General features: G+C 52.1%; 1 protein-coding gene and 1 pseudogene across 2 annotated transcripts; one reads left to right on the top strand and one right to left on the bottom strand.

Annotated features, from left to right (window-relative positions):
- LOC127474811 (zinc finger protein 208-like) overlaps positions 1-14,658 on the bottom strand; it is a 1,297,692-nt pseudogene that overhangs the window by 11,657 nt on the left and 1,271,377 nt on the right.
- On the top strand, positions 1,030-4,757 carry LOC127474872 (zinc finger protein 239-like). 2 transcript variants are annotated; one of them, XM_051796190.1, is made up of 4 exons: positions 1,030-1,231; positions 1,420-2,254; positions 3,251-3,391; positions 4,021-4,757. In XM_051796190.1, exons 1-3 carry the CDS (start codon positions 1,090-1,092, stop codon positions 3,285-3,287), a joined length of 1,014 nt encoding a protein of 337 aa, XP_051652150.1. In that variant the 5' UTR covers positions 1,030-1,089; the 3' UTR covers positions 3,288-3,391; positions 4,021-4,757. The 2 variants fall into 2 exon arrangements, with proteins under 2 accessions (XP_051652150.1, XP_051652149.1); XM_051796189.1 differs by having other exon boundaries at positions 4,018-4,757.

The following is a 14,658-nucleotide window of genomic DNA, read 5'->3' as shown; positions in this document are numbered from 1 at the left end:
GCGCGGAGGTGAGCCCAGAGCTGTCCCTGAGGTGAGGCTGAGAATAAGTGCAAGGCAGAGGTGCTGCTGAGGAAGGAGAGCCCCGTGGTGGGGAAGACAAGAAGCTGTGAGAGCCCCGAGCAGGTGCTGTGTCCATCCCCTGTGTGCCAGGTGAGCTGGGGCTTTGCTGCAGAGCTGCGGGCGCTGATTTGAGCGTCTCCAAGTGCTGAGATGGTGGGCACCCAGGAACACAAACTGTGCCTGGCCACGGAGCCTGCAAGGAGGAGCAGAGACAACCGTGGCAGTGTGGGGGTCCAGGTTGTGCCTGTGCCTTCCCCTGCAGGCCCTGGCTGTCCCTGCTGGGCCCCTGTCCATAATCCCCTTAGGTTCCTGCACACCTGCTCTCCAGAGCTTGACTCCCTGCAGACTTTGCAGGGAAATCTGTGCTGGCAGCTGCATCCTGAGCCCAAGGGCAGTTTGTATCCCAGAGTGCTGATCCACCCTGGGGACCCAAGGGATCCTCTGCCATTCCATCCATGCAGCAGGAGTCACCCTCCTGCCCTTGACTCCCTGCAGAGGAACAAGTGCCATGTCTCATTTTGGGAGAAGCCAGATGCTGCCCCTGGGCCATCAGAAGTGGTGCTGAAGCCTCTTTCAGCCCAGCCCCGGGTGCAGTTTTCTCATCCCCTCACCGAGTGCCCGCTGCCCCAGCCGGCACTGACCAACCAGGGTGTTTGGACACTTGGTTTGGTGATTTGGAGAAACAGCCCTGGGCTGGCAGGGGGCTAGAGAACCTCGAGCAACAGCCCTGGAGAGTTTTAAATGATACTACATTAATACAGCTTTTGATTAATATATTGCAACTCAATCAAGTTCTCATGAAGTGACCTCACTCTCCTCATCCTCCCAATTAAACACCTTTTTTTGGGTTGACTCTTCATATTTTGTGTATTTTTTCTCTTAAATTTAACTTTTTGCAGTTTATGAGGAGGTTCATCTCGCTATTTCTAAGAGGTTTTTTACCTGAATCATATTGGTTTGGGATTTCTGGGCTGAATCTTGGTGTTTTGGAGGTTTTTATGGTCACAGGATGCCCGGTGAGTTCTAGAGATGGACTTGGGCAGGAGGAACCCCCAAGCCAACACGCTCAGCCCTTGTTTTCCCCCCCATCAGGATTTGTCCTTCCCAAAGCTTGGGCGGATGGAGGAGGAGGCTGGGAGGAAGAGGAAGATGCCTTGGGCCCCCCAGGCAGGTGAGGAGGAAGTCAGTGTCCCTTTGGGCGGGTGTTGTGCTGGCTCTGTCAGCCCAGCATGGCCCCGGCTGCAGGACAACCCCGCTGGCGCCGCCGTCCTGCCGGGGCCGGAGTTGGGGGGATGTCCTTGGCCTTCCCTGTGGGCCGGAGGCAAATCCCCTGCCTGTCCTTCTTGCTTCCTGCCCCAGGCCCCGAGCTGAGGAGGGAGAGCGCGGAGGACAAATCCCCCCGTGAGACCCTGGTGGGAGAGGCCGTTTTGAAGGGCTCCCCGGCGCAGGAAGGCAGCGGGGAGGAAAAGGGCCGGAGATCCCCCCGCAGGAGGGGCTCCAAAGCCAGCCCAGGGTGCTCTGAGGAGGAAAGAGCCAGCCTGCGCCGGGAAGGCGGCCGGAGCTTGAGCAGGAACTCCAAGGTCGTGGTCCCAAGGCAACATCCCACGAGAAAGAAGCCCTTCAGGTGCTTGGAATGTGGGAAGAGTTTCAGGAACAGCTTCCACCTGATCCGGCACCAGCAGCTCCACACAGGGAAACGGCCCTACACGTGTAGGGAATGTGGGAAGAGCTTCAGAGACAGCTCTGATCTCCTCAGCCACCAGCGCATCCACACTGGAGAACGGCCCTACACGTGTGGGGAATGTGGGAAGAGCTTCAGTGACAGCTCCAACCTCCGCACCCACCAGCACATCCACACTGGGGAACAGCCCTACACGTGTGGGGAATGTGGGAAGAGCTTCAGGCAGAGCTCCACCCTCCGCTCCCACCAACGCCTCCACACCGGGGAACGGCCCTACAAGTGCTTGGAATGTGGGAAGAGGTTTATGACCAACTCCAATCTGTACACGCATGAGCGGACGCACACGGATGAGAGGCCCTTCCGCTGCACCGACTGCGGGAAGGGCTTCAACCGGAACTGCACCCTCGTCAGGCACCGGCGCATCCACACCGCGGAGAGGCCCTACAAGTGTGGGGAGTGTGGGAAGAGCTTTGCCCAGAGCTCTACCTTGACCTCACACCAACGGACCCACCGGTAAGGGAAGCCCTGTCAGTGCCAATATATTCTGTGAGTGCAGGGCTTGAGGTGTGTGGGATTGTGTGGACAGAGAGAAAGAACTAACATTCAGAAACATATCTGCTTCCCTGTCTCAATTAATAAACCCCAGAGTTTGACACATTAATAATATCCATAGCAATTGTGATTTGACTGTATATTGTGACCTGCATATGCACATGTGAGCATAAGGACATAGGAAATAGGTGTTGTAGTTTCTGCAGTTCTTGTGTTATGGGTGAGGGGAGAGAGGATTCGAGCTAAAAATTGTCTGAACATTTTGGGAGTGCAGAGACATCTGTCTGACCATCACTAGGTATGCTTTGATTTTAAGGCAGAGCTTGTTAAAGAATGCAATAACTTAAAGCCAGCTGCACTCTTGAATTTTTGCTCTTTCAGCAATAACAGTAGCACTAATAATTACTAATAGTTAATGAGCTAACATGCAATAAATGTATCTGCTCATTTTGACATATGTGTGTCGCCAGAACAGAGAGATTTCTCTGAACAATTTTTCCTGCACTCTGTATGCCTTTCTTGCCATGGAAGTGACAAGCTGTATTGTTTATACTTATAGACTGTGTGAAAATATGTGATATTTATACTTGTTAGCTGTGTGTCTAATTATAAGGTTTGAGAACGTAATATGTTTATAGTAAGAAAGCCTTGAGAAACTGGAGATAATGAAACACCTGCAGATTTAGGAACACCCCTAAAAGCATATTAATTAGAAAGAGCTTTTTATGCCAAGGATGATTTCAGGTCGCATGGACAGAGCCTCAGATCCAATAAACTGAGAGCATGAGAGGCGTGCGCAGACTGAGCTGTCCAATCACCTTGTTGTGAGCATGTACCCTGAGCAAACTAAACTGTATAAAAGTTAACTGCTTTAAATAATAAATCGGACATTGCTTTGATCACATTGGTCGTGTTGCTCTGTCTCTGTACCTCCTCATCGATATCTGGTGCCCGTAGCAGGGACTTCTTCTTCGCCGAGTTCCGAGGGACGTGAGGCGAACAGGAGGAGTTGGGAGAAGCAGCCGTCGGAGGTGGCGTGTCCCCCGGCGCTGCGAGAAAACAGCTGCAGCAGTACAAGAGAAATCCTGCCCTGGTCAGGTGAGTCGGCTGAAGAAAGGAGAACAGGGTCTGCTCTTTCAAAAGAAGAGGCAGTGCAAACGCTCCTTTATTTAATTCTCTCTGAGAGAGATTCTAATTATGACGAAAAAGCCCTTAAAGGGGTACTAATCCCCACAGCTAAAGCTGCCTTTGAGGGGTCCATTTGGGACGCTATAAAGGAACAGTTAGGGGAAAAAATCACAAAAAGATATGATGAAGCAGCTCGCTATTCTACATTGTGGCAGCTGCTGACTGAAACAGAGCAATTTCTAAGGACTGAGAGGCAAGTTACAGCTTTAGCCTATGCTGTGTTAGCGAGCAGCTGTGGTGGTTTGAAAAATCTTTTCTCTGAGGCAGTAATGGTTTGCCCCACTGATAATACTGGACCAATCAATAGTCCACGTGCGCCCTACGGGAATTACACACCCACAGAAACGGAAGAGAAGGTGGTGAAGGCAGTGTAGAAGGAGGGTAGCCATGACTGAGCCATGAGGAAGCAGGGGGCCAGTGAGCCCCTCTGGGGGCCAAGGGCCCAGCCCCCAGCTGAGGTCACGGGAGACCTGGTATAGTGTCAGTGCTGGACCGGGTCCTGTAATCAAGGGCTGGAAAAGTTTCCTCACTGTCAGCAGCAGCAGAAGACACTGAAAGCGGCAGTGGAGCAGTCCTGAACAGAGACAACAGTGGCTGAAAGCCAAAAGGTAGCCAGGAGCAACGAGATAACGTGAAGCCAGCTGAGAGACGCAGAGATGTTCCTGCAGGAGGGAGAGCTGGCAACAAACCAGAGGAAAACTCAACAGAGCTGCTTTGGGGTAAGACTGTATTACTTTCCCAAACCCCAGAGACTCCTTGAAGAGAAGGGGTGGACTTCCAAACCCTCAGGGAGTCCCGAAATGCAGCAGCAGCTGGAGAGAGGGAGAAAGGAGCTGAAAACCCGGAGTTGTCCTGAGAGCTGAGCCAGGACGGAATGCGGAGGAGGTGGCCGTGCCCTCTGCTGCTGCTGCTGCTGCTTCTATTCTGCTACTGAGCTGAGACAGGGCAGAAGAGCTTTGGTAAGACTGAACTGAAAGCTGCCTTCAATGTTCTAACCCAACAGGTGTGAAGATCTACAAGGAAATTCCCCGAAGGCTCGGGCTCAGGGTTGAAATTTCCACAAAGTAAGAACAAAAATCCTAACTGCTATATTTAAATCTGCTGCCCTTGGGAAAAATGGAGGGCACTAAGCAGTGCCACAAAAACCTGAAATGAAGGAACTGTGGCCTGAGAAGTGATAAAAAGACTCTTTTCTTCTTGGACTTTTATTGAAGAAGAGGAGAAATTTAATTTAATGTCAATATATATGTGGGTATAAATAAACCTTTGTAAATATTTTCCCCTTCCCCCAATAACAAATGGTTTTGATGGTCTGAAAACTCTCCACATGGGGTGAAAAAGATATCAAGTCCATACCATCACTAAACCCTCTCACAGGGGCAAACTGTGGGAGGGGGGCTTGAACTTAAAAATTAGATTTGGGGAGTTTCAAACCACCACAACCTCACACCAAGGGACCCACAGTAAGAGAAGCCCTTCGAGTTCCCCGACTGCGGGAAGAGCTTTGGCTGCTGCTCCAACTCCATCAGCCATCGGAGGACCCCCATTGGATGATCCACAGGGACCCACCTTGGGCACAGACCTGGTGACCCACGGTCCAGGTGGTCCATGCTGGGCAGTGTATTGGGGTTTAGATGGCCATGTTTTGGTTTCTGGGGGCTCCAGGGGTGGGGTCTGTGATCAGGTGCCAGAAGCTTCCCCCCTGTCCAGCCCCTGTCCCGACCCCCCTGACAGTGAGGGTGATTCAGGGTCTTCTTAACTGATCCCTTGGGGCAGATTAGAGTTAGTTTATCTATATCTATGTCTATATTTATCTATATATGTAGGGTTTAGTTTAGAACAATTTTGTCTCCATGTAAAGTAGGTTTGGGGCAGTTTTGGCTCCTGTCCATAGTGATATAAAAACACAAAAATAGCACTTCCCCTCTCTGGCTCCAAGCCCAGCCTGTCCCCTCCAGGGGTGGGTGTTCCCCCCTCTGCCCCGGGCGGTTCCATTGCCCTTGGGCAGCAAAGCCCCCACTGCTTCTGCAACTGGAGAGTGTTGGAGCCATGGACCATTAACATTCCAGTCTCTCCCAGCTCTGCATCCCAAAAGTCAAGAGGGTTCAACCTGTCACCTCAAAGTGGATCAATCCCACTGAAAATGGCTCAATCCCACCCCAAAATTCCTGTGTTTCTTATTTTCCCTATGTAATTCTGGGGCCACCAGTGCCACCCCTCAGCTCTCTTCAGGCTGAGGCTTGGCCTTGCACTTTTGCCTTTGCTGGATTTCTTCATCAAATATTTTTCTCTCCCTGAAAACAAAAATATGGAAGGTTTTCGATAATCTGGACATCTTTAGATCATCTGGACAAATTGCATTTTGCAGTGTTGGAACGGAACATTTTCCACGTTTAATCATTTGTTCCCATCCCTCCCAGGAGGGAGGACACTGAACTCTTCCACAGAAACAGAAAACTAGTAACAAAAATTCAGAGACTACTGAAAATGAAAAATACCTTTTGCTCACAGGTGGCCCTTTCATGTCCTTCTCTTCTACCTTCTTACAATTGATGTTATCCATGGCAGCAGTTGCCTAGATGATGGCCAAAAAAAGCATTTAATTCATTTAGAATCATTCCAGAAAACTGAATCACAACTGGGGATTTGAAACTACCTCAGGGGAGCACATTTGGAGAAAAGGGTTCCTCAGTCACTTAGAAAATTTGGCTGAAACTGCTTGTTGTGGGCCTGAAACTCTTAAATAAATAATACCAACTCATCCTGCATCCTTCCCAGGGGAGTATTTTTATCCCCAGATTAAGATATTCTCCAGTGATTTTGTCTCTACACAAATCAATGTTCTCCTGGGAAAAGCACCAAGTATATGAGACAAGTAACTGTAAAAACAACCAACCCACCCAGCCCACACACAAAGAAAAGCCCAAGAAACCCCCAAGAACTTGCCAAATTAAATAAACCCCTGAAAACCAGACTTTGAAGCATTTCAGAAGTAATTAAAATACATGAGAAATCAGTCCTTGTGCCTTCAACAAACTGCCTCAAGCTTCTCCTTTCTGTGCTTTAAAATCAGCATTTCAGTGAGTCAGGCTGTAGACAGGTATGAACTTTGCTGCCCAGCTCAGCCACCAGTGCCCCTAAAGGTCCCCCAGAAAAGGGGATTGAGGGGGTCCTGGGTGGGCTCTGGATGGATTTAGGGGGTCCTTGGGGGTCTGTGGGGTGGTCCTGGCACCTTTAAAGTGAGCTGGATGCCCATTGAGGGGGAGGTGCCCTCCCAAAGCCCCCCAGAGCAGGTTGACACAGGGGAACGCAGGGGGGGTCCCCATTCCCAATCCAATCTGGGGCCGGTTTTGCCCTCCCCAACCTCGGCTCCTCCCTGAGTCACATCTATCATATGACATCACATCCTCCTCTGTGACATCACAGCTCATCTATAACATGATATCACACCACTCCCGTGACATCACAGCTCCAATGTGACATCACATCCCCCTCTGTGACATCACATCCCCCTCTGTGACATCACATCCTTCCCTCTTACATAACATCCCCCTTTGTGGCATCACATCCTTCCCATGACATCACATCCTTCTCTGTGACATCGCATCTCCCCTGTGAAATCACATCATTCCTGTGACATCAGATGCTCCTGTGATATCATATCCTCCTCTGTGGCATCGCATGCCCCGCTGTGACATCACAGCTGCCTATGATATCAGATCCTCCTCTGTGACATCACAGCTCCCCTGTGACATCAAGGGATAACATCCCGCTCTGTGACATCACATGTCTGCTATGACATCACATCCTCCCCGGTGACATCACATCCTCCTCTGTGACATCACATCCTCCTCTGTGACATCACATCCTCCTCTGTGACATCACAGCTCTCCCATGACATCACATCCTCCTCTCCAACATCACAGTTTACCTGTGACATCACATCCTCCTCTGTGACATCACGTCTCCTATGACATCATATCCTCCTCTGTGACATCACACTTCCTCTCTGACATCACATACTCCTCTGTGACATCACAGTTCCCCTGTGACATAACATCCTTCTCTGTGACATCGCATGTCTCCTATGATATCACATCCTCCTCTGTGACATCACAGCTCCCTGTGACATCACATCCTCCTCTGTGACATCACAGCTCTCCTACGACACCACAGTTGTCCTGTGACATCACATCCTCCTCTGTTACATCACAGCTCCCCTGTGACATCACATCGCATGTCTCCTATGACATCACATCCTCCTCTGTGACATCACAGCTCCCTGTGACATCACATCCTCCTCTGTGACATCACAGCTCTCCTACGACACCACAGCTCTCCTATGACATCACATCCTCCTCTGTTACATCACAGCTCCCCTGTGACATCACATCCTTGTGTGTGACATTGCATGTCTCCTATGACATCACATCCGCCTCTGTGACATCACAACCCCGCTGACATCACATCCTCCTCTGTGACATCACATCCTCCTCTGTGCCATCACAGCTCTTTCATGACATCACATCCTCCTCTGTGACATCACAGTTTCCCTGTAACATCACATCCTCCTCTGTGACATCACATCCTCCTCTGTGACATCGTATGTCTCCAATGACATCACACCCTCCTCTGTGACATCACAGCTCTCTTACAACAGCACAGCTCTCCTGTGACATCACATCCTTCCTGTGACATCACATCCTCCTATGTGACATCACAGCTCTCCTATGACGTCACATCCTCCTCTGTGACATCACAGCTCCCTGTGTCCTCTGTGAACATCCTCCTCTGTGACATCACATCCTCCTCTGTGACATCGCATGTCTCCTATGACGTCACATCCTCCTCTCTGACATCAACTTTTCCTCTGTGATATCACAGCTCCCCTGTGACATCACATCCCCCTCTGTGCCATTACATCCCTCCTCTCTGACATCACAGCTCTCTTACGACAGCACAGCTCTCCTGTGACATCACATCCTTGCTGTGACATCACATCCTCCACTGTGACATCACATCCTCCTCTGTGACATCGCATGTCTCCTATGTCCTCACATCCTCCTCTTCTGTGACATCACATCCTCCTCTGTGACATCACGTCTCCTATGACGTCACATCCTCCTCTGTGACATCGCATGTCACCTATGACATCACATCCTCCTCTGTGACATCACATGTCTCCTATGACATCACATCCTCCTCTGTGACATCACAGTTCCTCTCTGACATCACATCCTCCTCTGTGACATAACATCCTCCTCTGTGACATCACATGTCTCCTATGTCCTCACATCCTCCTCTGTGACATCACATGTCTCCTATGTCCTCACATCCTCCTCTGTGACATCACATCCTCCTCTGTGACATCACATGTCTCCTATGACGTCACATCCTCCTCTGTGACATCGCATGTCACCTATGACATCACATCCTCCTCTGTGACATCACATGTCTCCTATGACATCACATCCTCCTCTGTGACATCACAGTTCCTCTCTGACATCACATCCTCCTCTGTGACATAACATCCTCCTCTGTGACATCGCATGTCTCCTATGTCCTCACATCCTCCTCTGTGACATCACATCCTCCTCTGTGACATCACATGTCTCCTGTGACGTCACATCCTCCTCTGTGACATCGCAGCTCCCTGTGACATCACATCCTCCTCTGTGACATCGCATCCTCCTCTCTGACATCAACTTTTGCTCTGCGACATCACAGCTCCCTGTGACATCACATCCCCCTCTGTGCCATCACATGTCTCCTATGACATCACATCCTCCTCCGTGAAATAACATCCTCTTCTGTGACATCACAGCTCCCTGTGACATCACAGCCTCCTCTGTGACATCACAGCTCTCCTACGACACCACAGTTCTCCTGTGACATCACATCCTCCTCTGTGACATCACAGCTCTCCTATGACATCACATCCTCCTCTGTGACATCACAGCTCCCCTGTGTCATCACATCCTCCTCTGTGACATCACATGTCTCCTATGACGTCACATGCTTATCTGTGACATCACATCCCCCCTGTTGCATCACATCTTCCTCTGTGACATCACACACCCCTGTGACATCACATCTTCCTCTGTAACATCACATGTCTCCGATGACATCACATCCTCCTCTGTGACATTTCAGCTCTCCTGTGACATCACATCCTCCCTGTGACATCACATGCTTCCTGTGACATGACATCCTCCCTGTGACATCAGGTCCTCCCTGTGACATCAGGTCCTCCCCTGTGACATCACACCCTTCCTGTGACATTACATCCTCCCCTATGACTTCACAATTATCATATAACATCACTCCTCCACATGGCATCACAGCTCCCCTATGACATCACATCTTTCTTGTGACATCACGTTTCTCCTGTGATATCATATCATCCCTCTCACATCACGTCCTGCCCTGTGACATCATATCATCCCTGTGTCATCAAGGCTTCCCTATGATGTCACATCCATCATATGACATCTTACCTCTCCTGAGATATCATATCCTCCCTTTGACATCATGGCCTGCCCTGTGACATCACATCATCTCCATGACATCACAGCCCCCCCGTGACAACACATCCTCCCTGTTACATCACATTCTTCTTGTGACATCACAGTTTGCGTATGACATCACCCTCTTCCTGTGACATCACATCTCCCATATGACATCACAACCATATGACATCACATCTCTCTTATGACGTCACATCTCTCTTATGACATCACATCCATCATATGGCATCACATCTCTATTATGACGTCACATCCATCATATGACATCACATCCTTCCTGACACATCACACCTGCCCATGACATCACATCCTTCATGTGACATCACATGTCCCCTATGACATCACAGCCATCATACGACATCACATCTCTGCTATGACAGCACAACTACCTTGTGACATCACATCCTTCCTGTGACATCACATCTCCCCTATGACATCACATCCATCATATTCTGGGATAATGCAGGACCACATGAAATCAAAGGAATTCTGGGACACTGTCGAACCTGCTGGAACCAAGGGAGCCCTGAGATATTTCTGAACCTCCCAGAATCCAGGGGCCACTGGGACCCTGCAGAACCTCCTGCATTCAAGTGCTCCTTGTGAAACTGCAGGCTCTCCTGGAACCCAAGGATTCCTGGAACACTGCAGAGCTCACGGAACCAAGGGGCCACTGTCCCACTGCAGCTCCTTCTGAAGCACAAGGGACCCTGGGACAATGGGAAATCTCCGAGAATCCAAAGGGCATTTTGGGACTGCAGGGCCTCATGGAACTAAAGGAACCTTTGGAGACTCTGGAAGTTCATGGAATCCAGGGGCCATTGTGACATGTGGGGCCTCCTGGAAGCAAAGGAACCCTGAGAATTTATGTGGGAACAAGTTAAGTCAGCAACAGCTGCACTCAGTTAATCAGAATCCAAAAAGAGTGTTTTGGCCTTGACTGGTGTTTTCCATCCAGAGAGTGCTGTTTGCCAAAGTGGAAACCACTTGGAACGCTCTGCATGGTAGCCTGATTTTTTTCTCTGGTGGCTGAACACAGCCAGCACATGAGGGGAGGGGAATGTGTGGGATCAGGACACTGCTTTGGGGTCATGCTGGGAATTCCGGTGGACTAAAAGACAAAGCCCAGGCGCTGTTTCCAAAGGAACCCCCATGAAAGGGGGACACTGGAAAGATGGGAGGACAACTCCCAAAATGGAACTCTGTGTGTGCAGCCTCATTTTCTCCTTCAGCACCCACAGGAGAGAGGGCGAAAAGTGGGGGTTGGGACCCCAAAACTGTTTTGGAGGGAAACTGGGGATTGAGGGGACAATGGGAAAGTGGGAGGAACAGGGAGAAGGGTGTAAAGAGAGGATAGTCTGGTAGGTCTGGCAGTCCCATGGGGGTCTTTGGGCACAGGGGGCTGCGAAAGGGGGGGGTGAACCTTGAGCTTCCAACTTCCTGTGGGGTGCTTGGGGCTGCAGGATCCAATCTCAGCCTTGGATTATGCCAACAGTTTAATTTAGAGGAATTACAGAGGTCTGACTGAAACACTTAGGTCACCCAGCTTTTAATGATGGCAAATCAAATCTATTGATACAAATGAGTTATTTAGGGTTACAAATGACCAGACAAAAGATCTTCATCAGGATTATTTACTGCACAATAGAAACACTAAAACTACCAGTAGTGAAGGACTTCCTGCACTCGAGGTACTGGAAGGGCTTCTCTTATTGGTGGGTCCATTGGTGTCTGGTCTAGTTAGAGTTGTGGGTGAAGCTCTTCCCACACTCCCCACACTTGTACGGTTTCTCCCAAGTGTGGACGCACTGGTGCCTGATGAGGGTGAAGTTCCGGTTGAAGCCCTTCCCGCAGTCGGTGCAGCGGAAGGGCCTCTCATCCGTGTGTGTCTGCTCATGTTGGAGAAGATGTGAGCTGGTCATAAACCTCTTCCCACATTCCAAGCACTTGTAGGGCCGTTCTCCAGTGTGGATGCGCCAGTGGATGCGGAGGGTGGAGCTGTCCTTGAAGCTCTTCCCACATTCCCCACATGGGTAGGGTCGTTCACCAGTGTGGATGCGCTGGTGTCGGATCAGGTGGGAGTTCTGGCGGAAGCTCTTCCCACATTCCCTACACGTGTAGGGCCGTTCCCCAGTGTGGATGTGCTGGTGTCTGAGCAGGTGGGAGCTCTTCCCAAAGCTCTTCCCACATTCCAAGCACTGGAAGGGTTTCTCCCTGCTGGGAGGCTGATCAGACTCCACCAGGTCAGAGCTCCCCCTCAAGCTCCATCCGCCTTCCCAGCACAGGCTGGCTCTTTCCTCCTCAGAGCACCCTGGGCTGGCTTTGGAGCCCCTCCTGCGGGGGGATCTCCGGCCCTTTTCCTCCCTGCTGCCTTCTTGCGCCGGGGAGCCCTTCAAAACGGCCTCTCCCACCAGGGTCTCACGGGGGGATTTGTCCTCCGCGCTCTCCCTCCTCAGCTCCGGGCCTGGGGCAGGAAGCAAGAAGGACAGGCAGGGGATTTGCCTCCGGCCCACAGGGAAGCCCAAGGACATCCCCCCAACTCCGGCCCCGGCAGGACGGCGGCGCCAGCGGGGTTGTCCTGCAGCCGGGGCCATGCTGGGCTGACAGAGCCAGCACAACACCCGCCCAAAGGGACACTGACTTCCTCCTCACCTGCCTGGGGGGCCCAAGGCATCTTCCTCTTCCTCGCAGCCTCCTCCTCCATCCGCCCAAGCTTTGGGAAGGACAAATCCTGATAGGGGGAAAACAAGGGCTGAGCACGTTGGCTTGGGGGTTCCTCCTGCCCAAGTCTATCTCTAGAGCTCACCAGGCATCCTGTGACCATAAAACACTCCAAAACACCAAGATTCAGACAATAGCAAGAAGACCCTCACCCCCCCAAACTGCTAAAAGTTACAGTTAAGCCAAAAAATATTCCAAACTATGAACATGTAGCGCAAAAAAATTCTCCCAGACATTCCTCCTCTCTGGTCTCTTCCCTCTGGGGTTCAAGGGGTCTCCCCTGATTGACCCTCTGACTCCTCTGGGGTGTTGGGGGTTCCAAGAGTCCCTTCTCCTCTGACTCTCACCTTCAGGGTGCCACATTCCCAGACATTCTCCCTTTCCACGGTTTCCACTTTGTTGTCCCAGGGATCCCAGGTGTCCCCACTGTCCAAGCTTCCCCTTCTCTGCGCCCCCCCATTTCAGGCTCCCCAATTCCACTGTCCCCATACCCCACCCCACTGTCCCCAAACCCCAACCCTGATGTCCCCAACCTTCCATCTCACCCCAGGAGCCCCCCCTGGACCCTCTGACACCAAAATCATTCCCCCTCCCTGCCATGCTCACAGAAAGGCCAAGGAGGTCTCCCCTGAGCCTCCTCTTCTCCAGCCTCAACACCCCCAGCTCCCTCAGCCTCTCCTCACACCACTTGTGCTCCACTCCCTTCCCCAGCCTCGCTGCTCTTCTCTGGATCCTCTGACCCCAAAAATGCTCCCCCTCCCATAGAAAGCCCAAGGGCATCTGGGGACAGTCTGGGGGCTTTGTGGGGCACTGGGTGATTACTGGGGGATACTGGGACACACTGGGGGGAACCAGAGAGCAATGGGAGGACTGGGGGGTTACTGAGGGACACTGGGAGGGCACTGGGAGGGACTGGAGGGGAACTGGGGCACACTGGGGGGCACTGGCAGAGAACTGGGGAGTTACTGGGGGATTGCCAAGGCACACGGGGAGACACTGGCAGGTTACTGGGCCATACTGGGGGTTACTGGGTGCTCACTGCAGGATCACTGGGCCATACTGGGGGGCAGTGGGAGGTCACTGGGACACACTGGATGGTCACTTAGGGGGTTACTGGGCCATACTGAGGGTCACTGAAAAGTCACTGGGATATACTGGGGTCACTGGGATCCCCTTACCTGGATGTGGTACATCTCCCACCCCGGATTTTGGGGGGCATCCCTAGGACCCCTCCCCTGGGGGCTAGGGGACCCCTTGAACCCCATTGCTGGGCTTTAGGGGACCCTGTAAAATCCTTTCAAAACCTCTGAAATCCCCCCCCTCGACCCATCGAAACCTCCTCAAGGACCCCTCATCCTTCCCCAGCACCCCCTAAACCCTCTCAGTGACCCACAAAACCCACCTGAGACTCCCGAAGCCCATTCAGGGACCCCCAATCCCCCCCACGGGCCCTCCAAACAGTCTGGGACACCTTAAACCCCCCAGAGACCCCAAAACTGCCTCGAAGGTCCCCGCAAAGCCTCCCAGGAACCCCAAACCTCCCCAGAGACCCCCAAAGCCCACCTGGGACACCCCAAATCTTCTCAGAAAACAAAACCCGCATCAGAGCCCCCCAAAACCCTCCAGGGACCTTCAACCTCCCCCTCGAGTCCTTTTAGGGACCCCCCAAAACGTCCCCGGGAACCCCCGAACCCCCCCGCTAAACCCTCCCGAGCCCTCCAGCCTTTCCACCCACACCCGCGCTCCTCGCAGCCCCCGAGGGGATCCCCAGACTCCGCTCTCGCCGCCCCCCCGCCAACTCACCCAGCGAAGTGCAGCGGCCGCAGGCGAGTCCTCCTCACTCCCGACCACGAGGCCAAAATGGCGCTCGCTCCGCGCGCCCTCCGCCTTTACAGACCCGCCCCGCAGCCAATCAGCGCGCGGCCACGG

Source organism: Manacus candei, unplaced genomic scaffold (assembly GCF_025592945.1).
Source record: "Manacus candei isolate 608988 ecotype Guabito, Panama unplaced genomic scaffold, ASM2559294v1 h1tg000045l, whole genome shotgun sequence".
Classification (NCBI taxonomy): Eukaryota; Metazoa; Chordata; class Aves; order Passeriformes; family Pipridae; genus Manacus; species Manacus candei.
Note: the sequence above shows the minus strand (reverse complement) of the source record. Positions and strands in the feature narration are given on the sequence as shown.

What these genes read in the sequence shown, in the direction of transcription:
- LOC127474872 (XM_051796190.1), top strand. Translation starts at nt 1,090, where the DNA reads ATGGACTTGGGCAGGAGGAACCCCCAAGCCAACACGCTCAGCCCTTGT. An exon ending in GCCTTGGGCCCCCCAGGCAG is followed by an intron (nt 1,232 to 1,419) that starts GTGAGGAGGAAG and finishes TTCCTGCCCCAG; the next exon opens with GCCCCGAGCTGAGGAGGGAG. An exon ending in TCACACCAACGGACCCACCG is followed by an intron (nt 2,255 to 3,250) that starts GTAAGGGAAGCC and finishes TGGTGCCCGTAG; the next exon opens with CAGGGACTTCTTCTTCGCCG.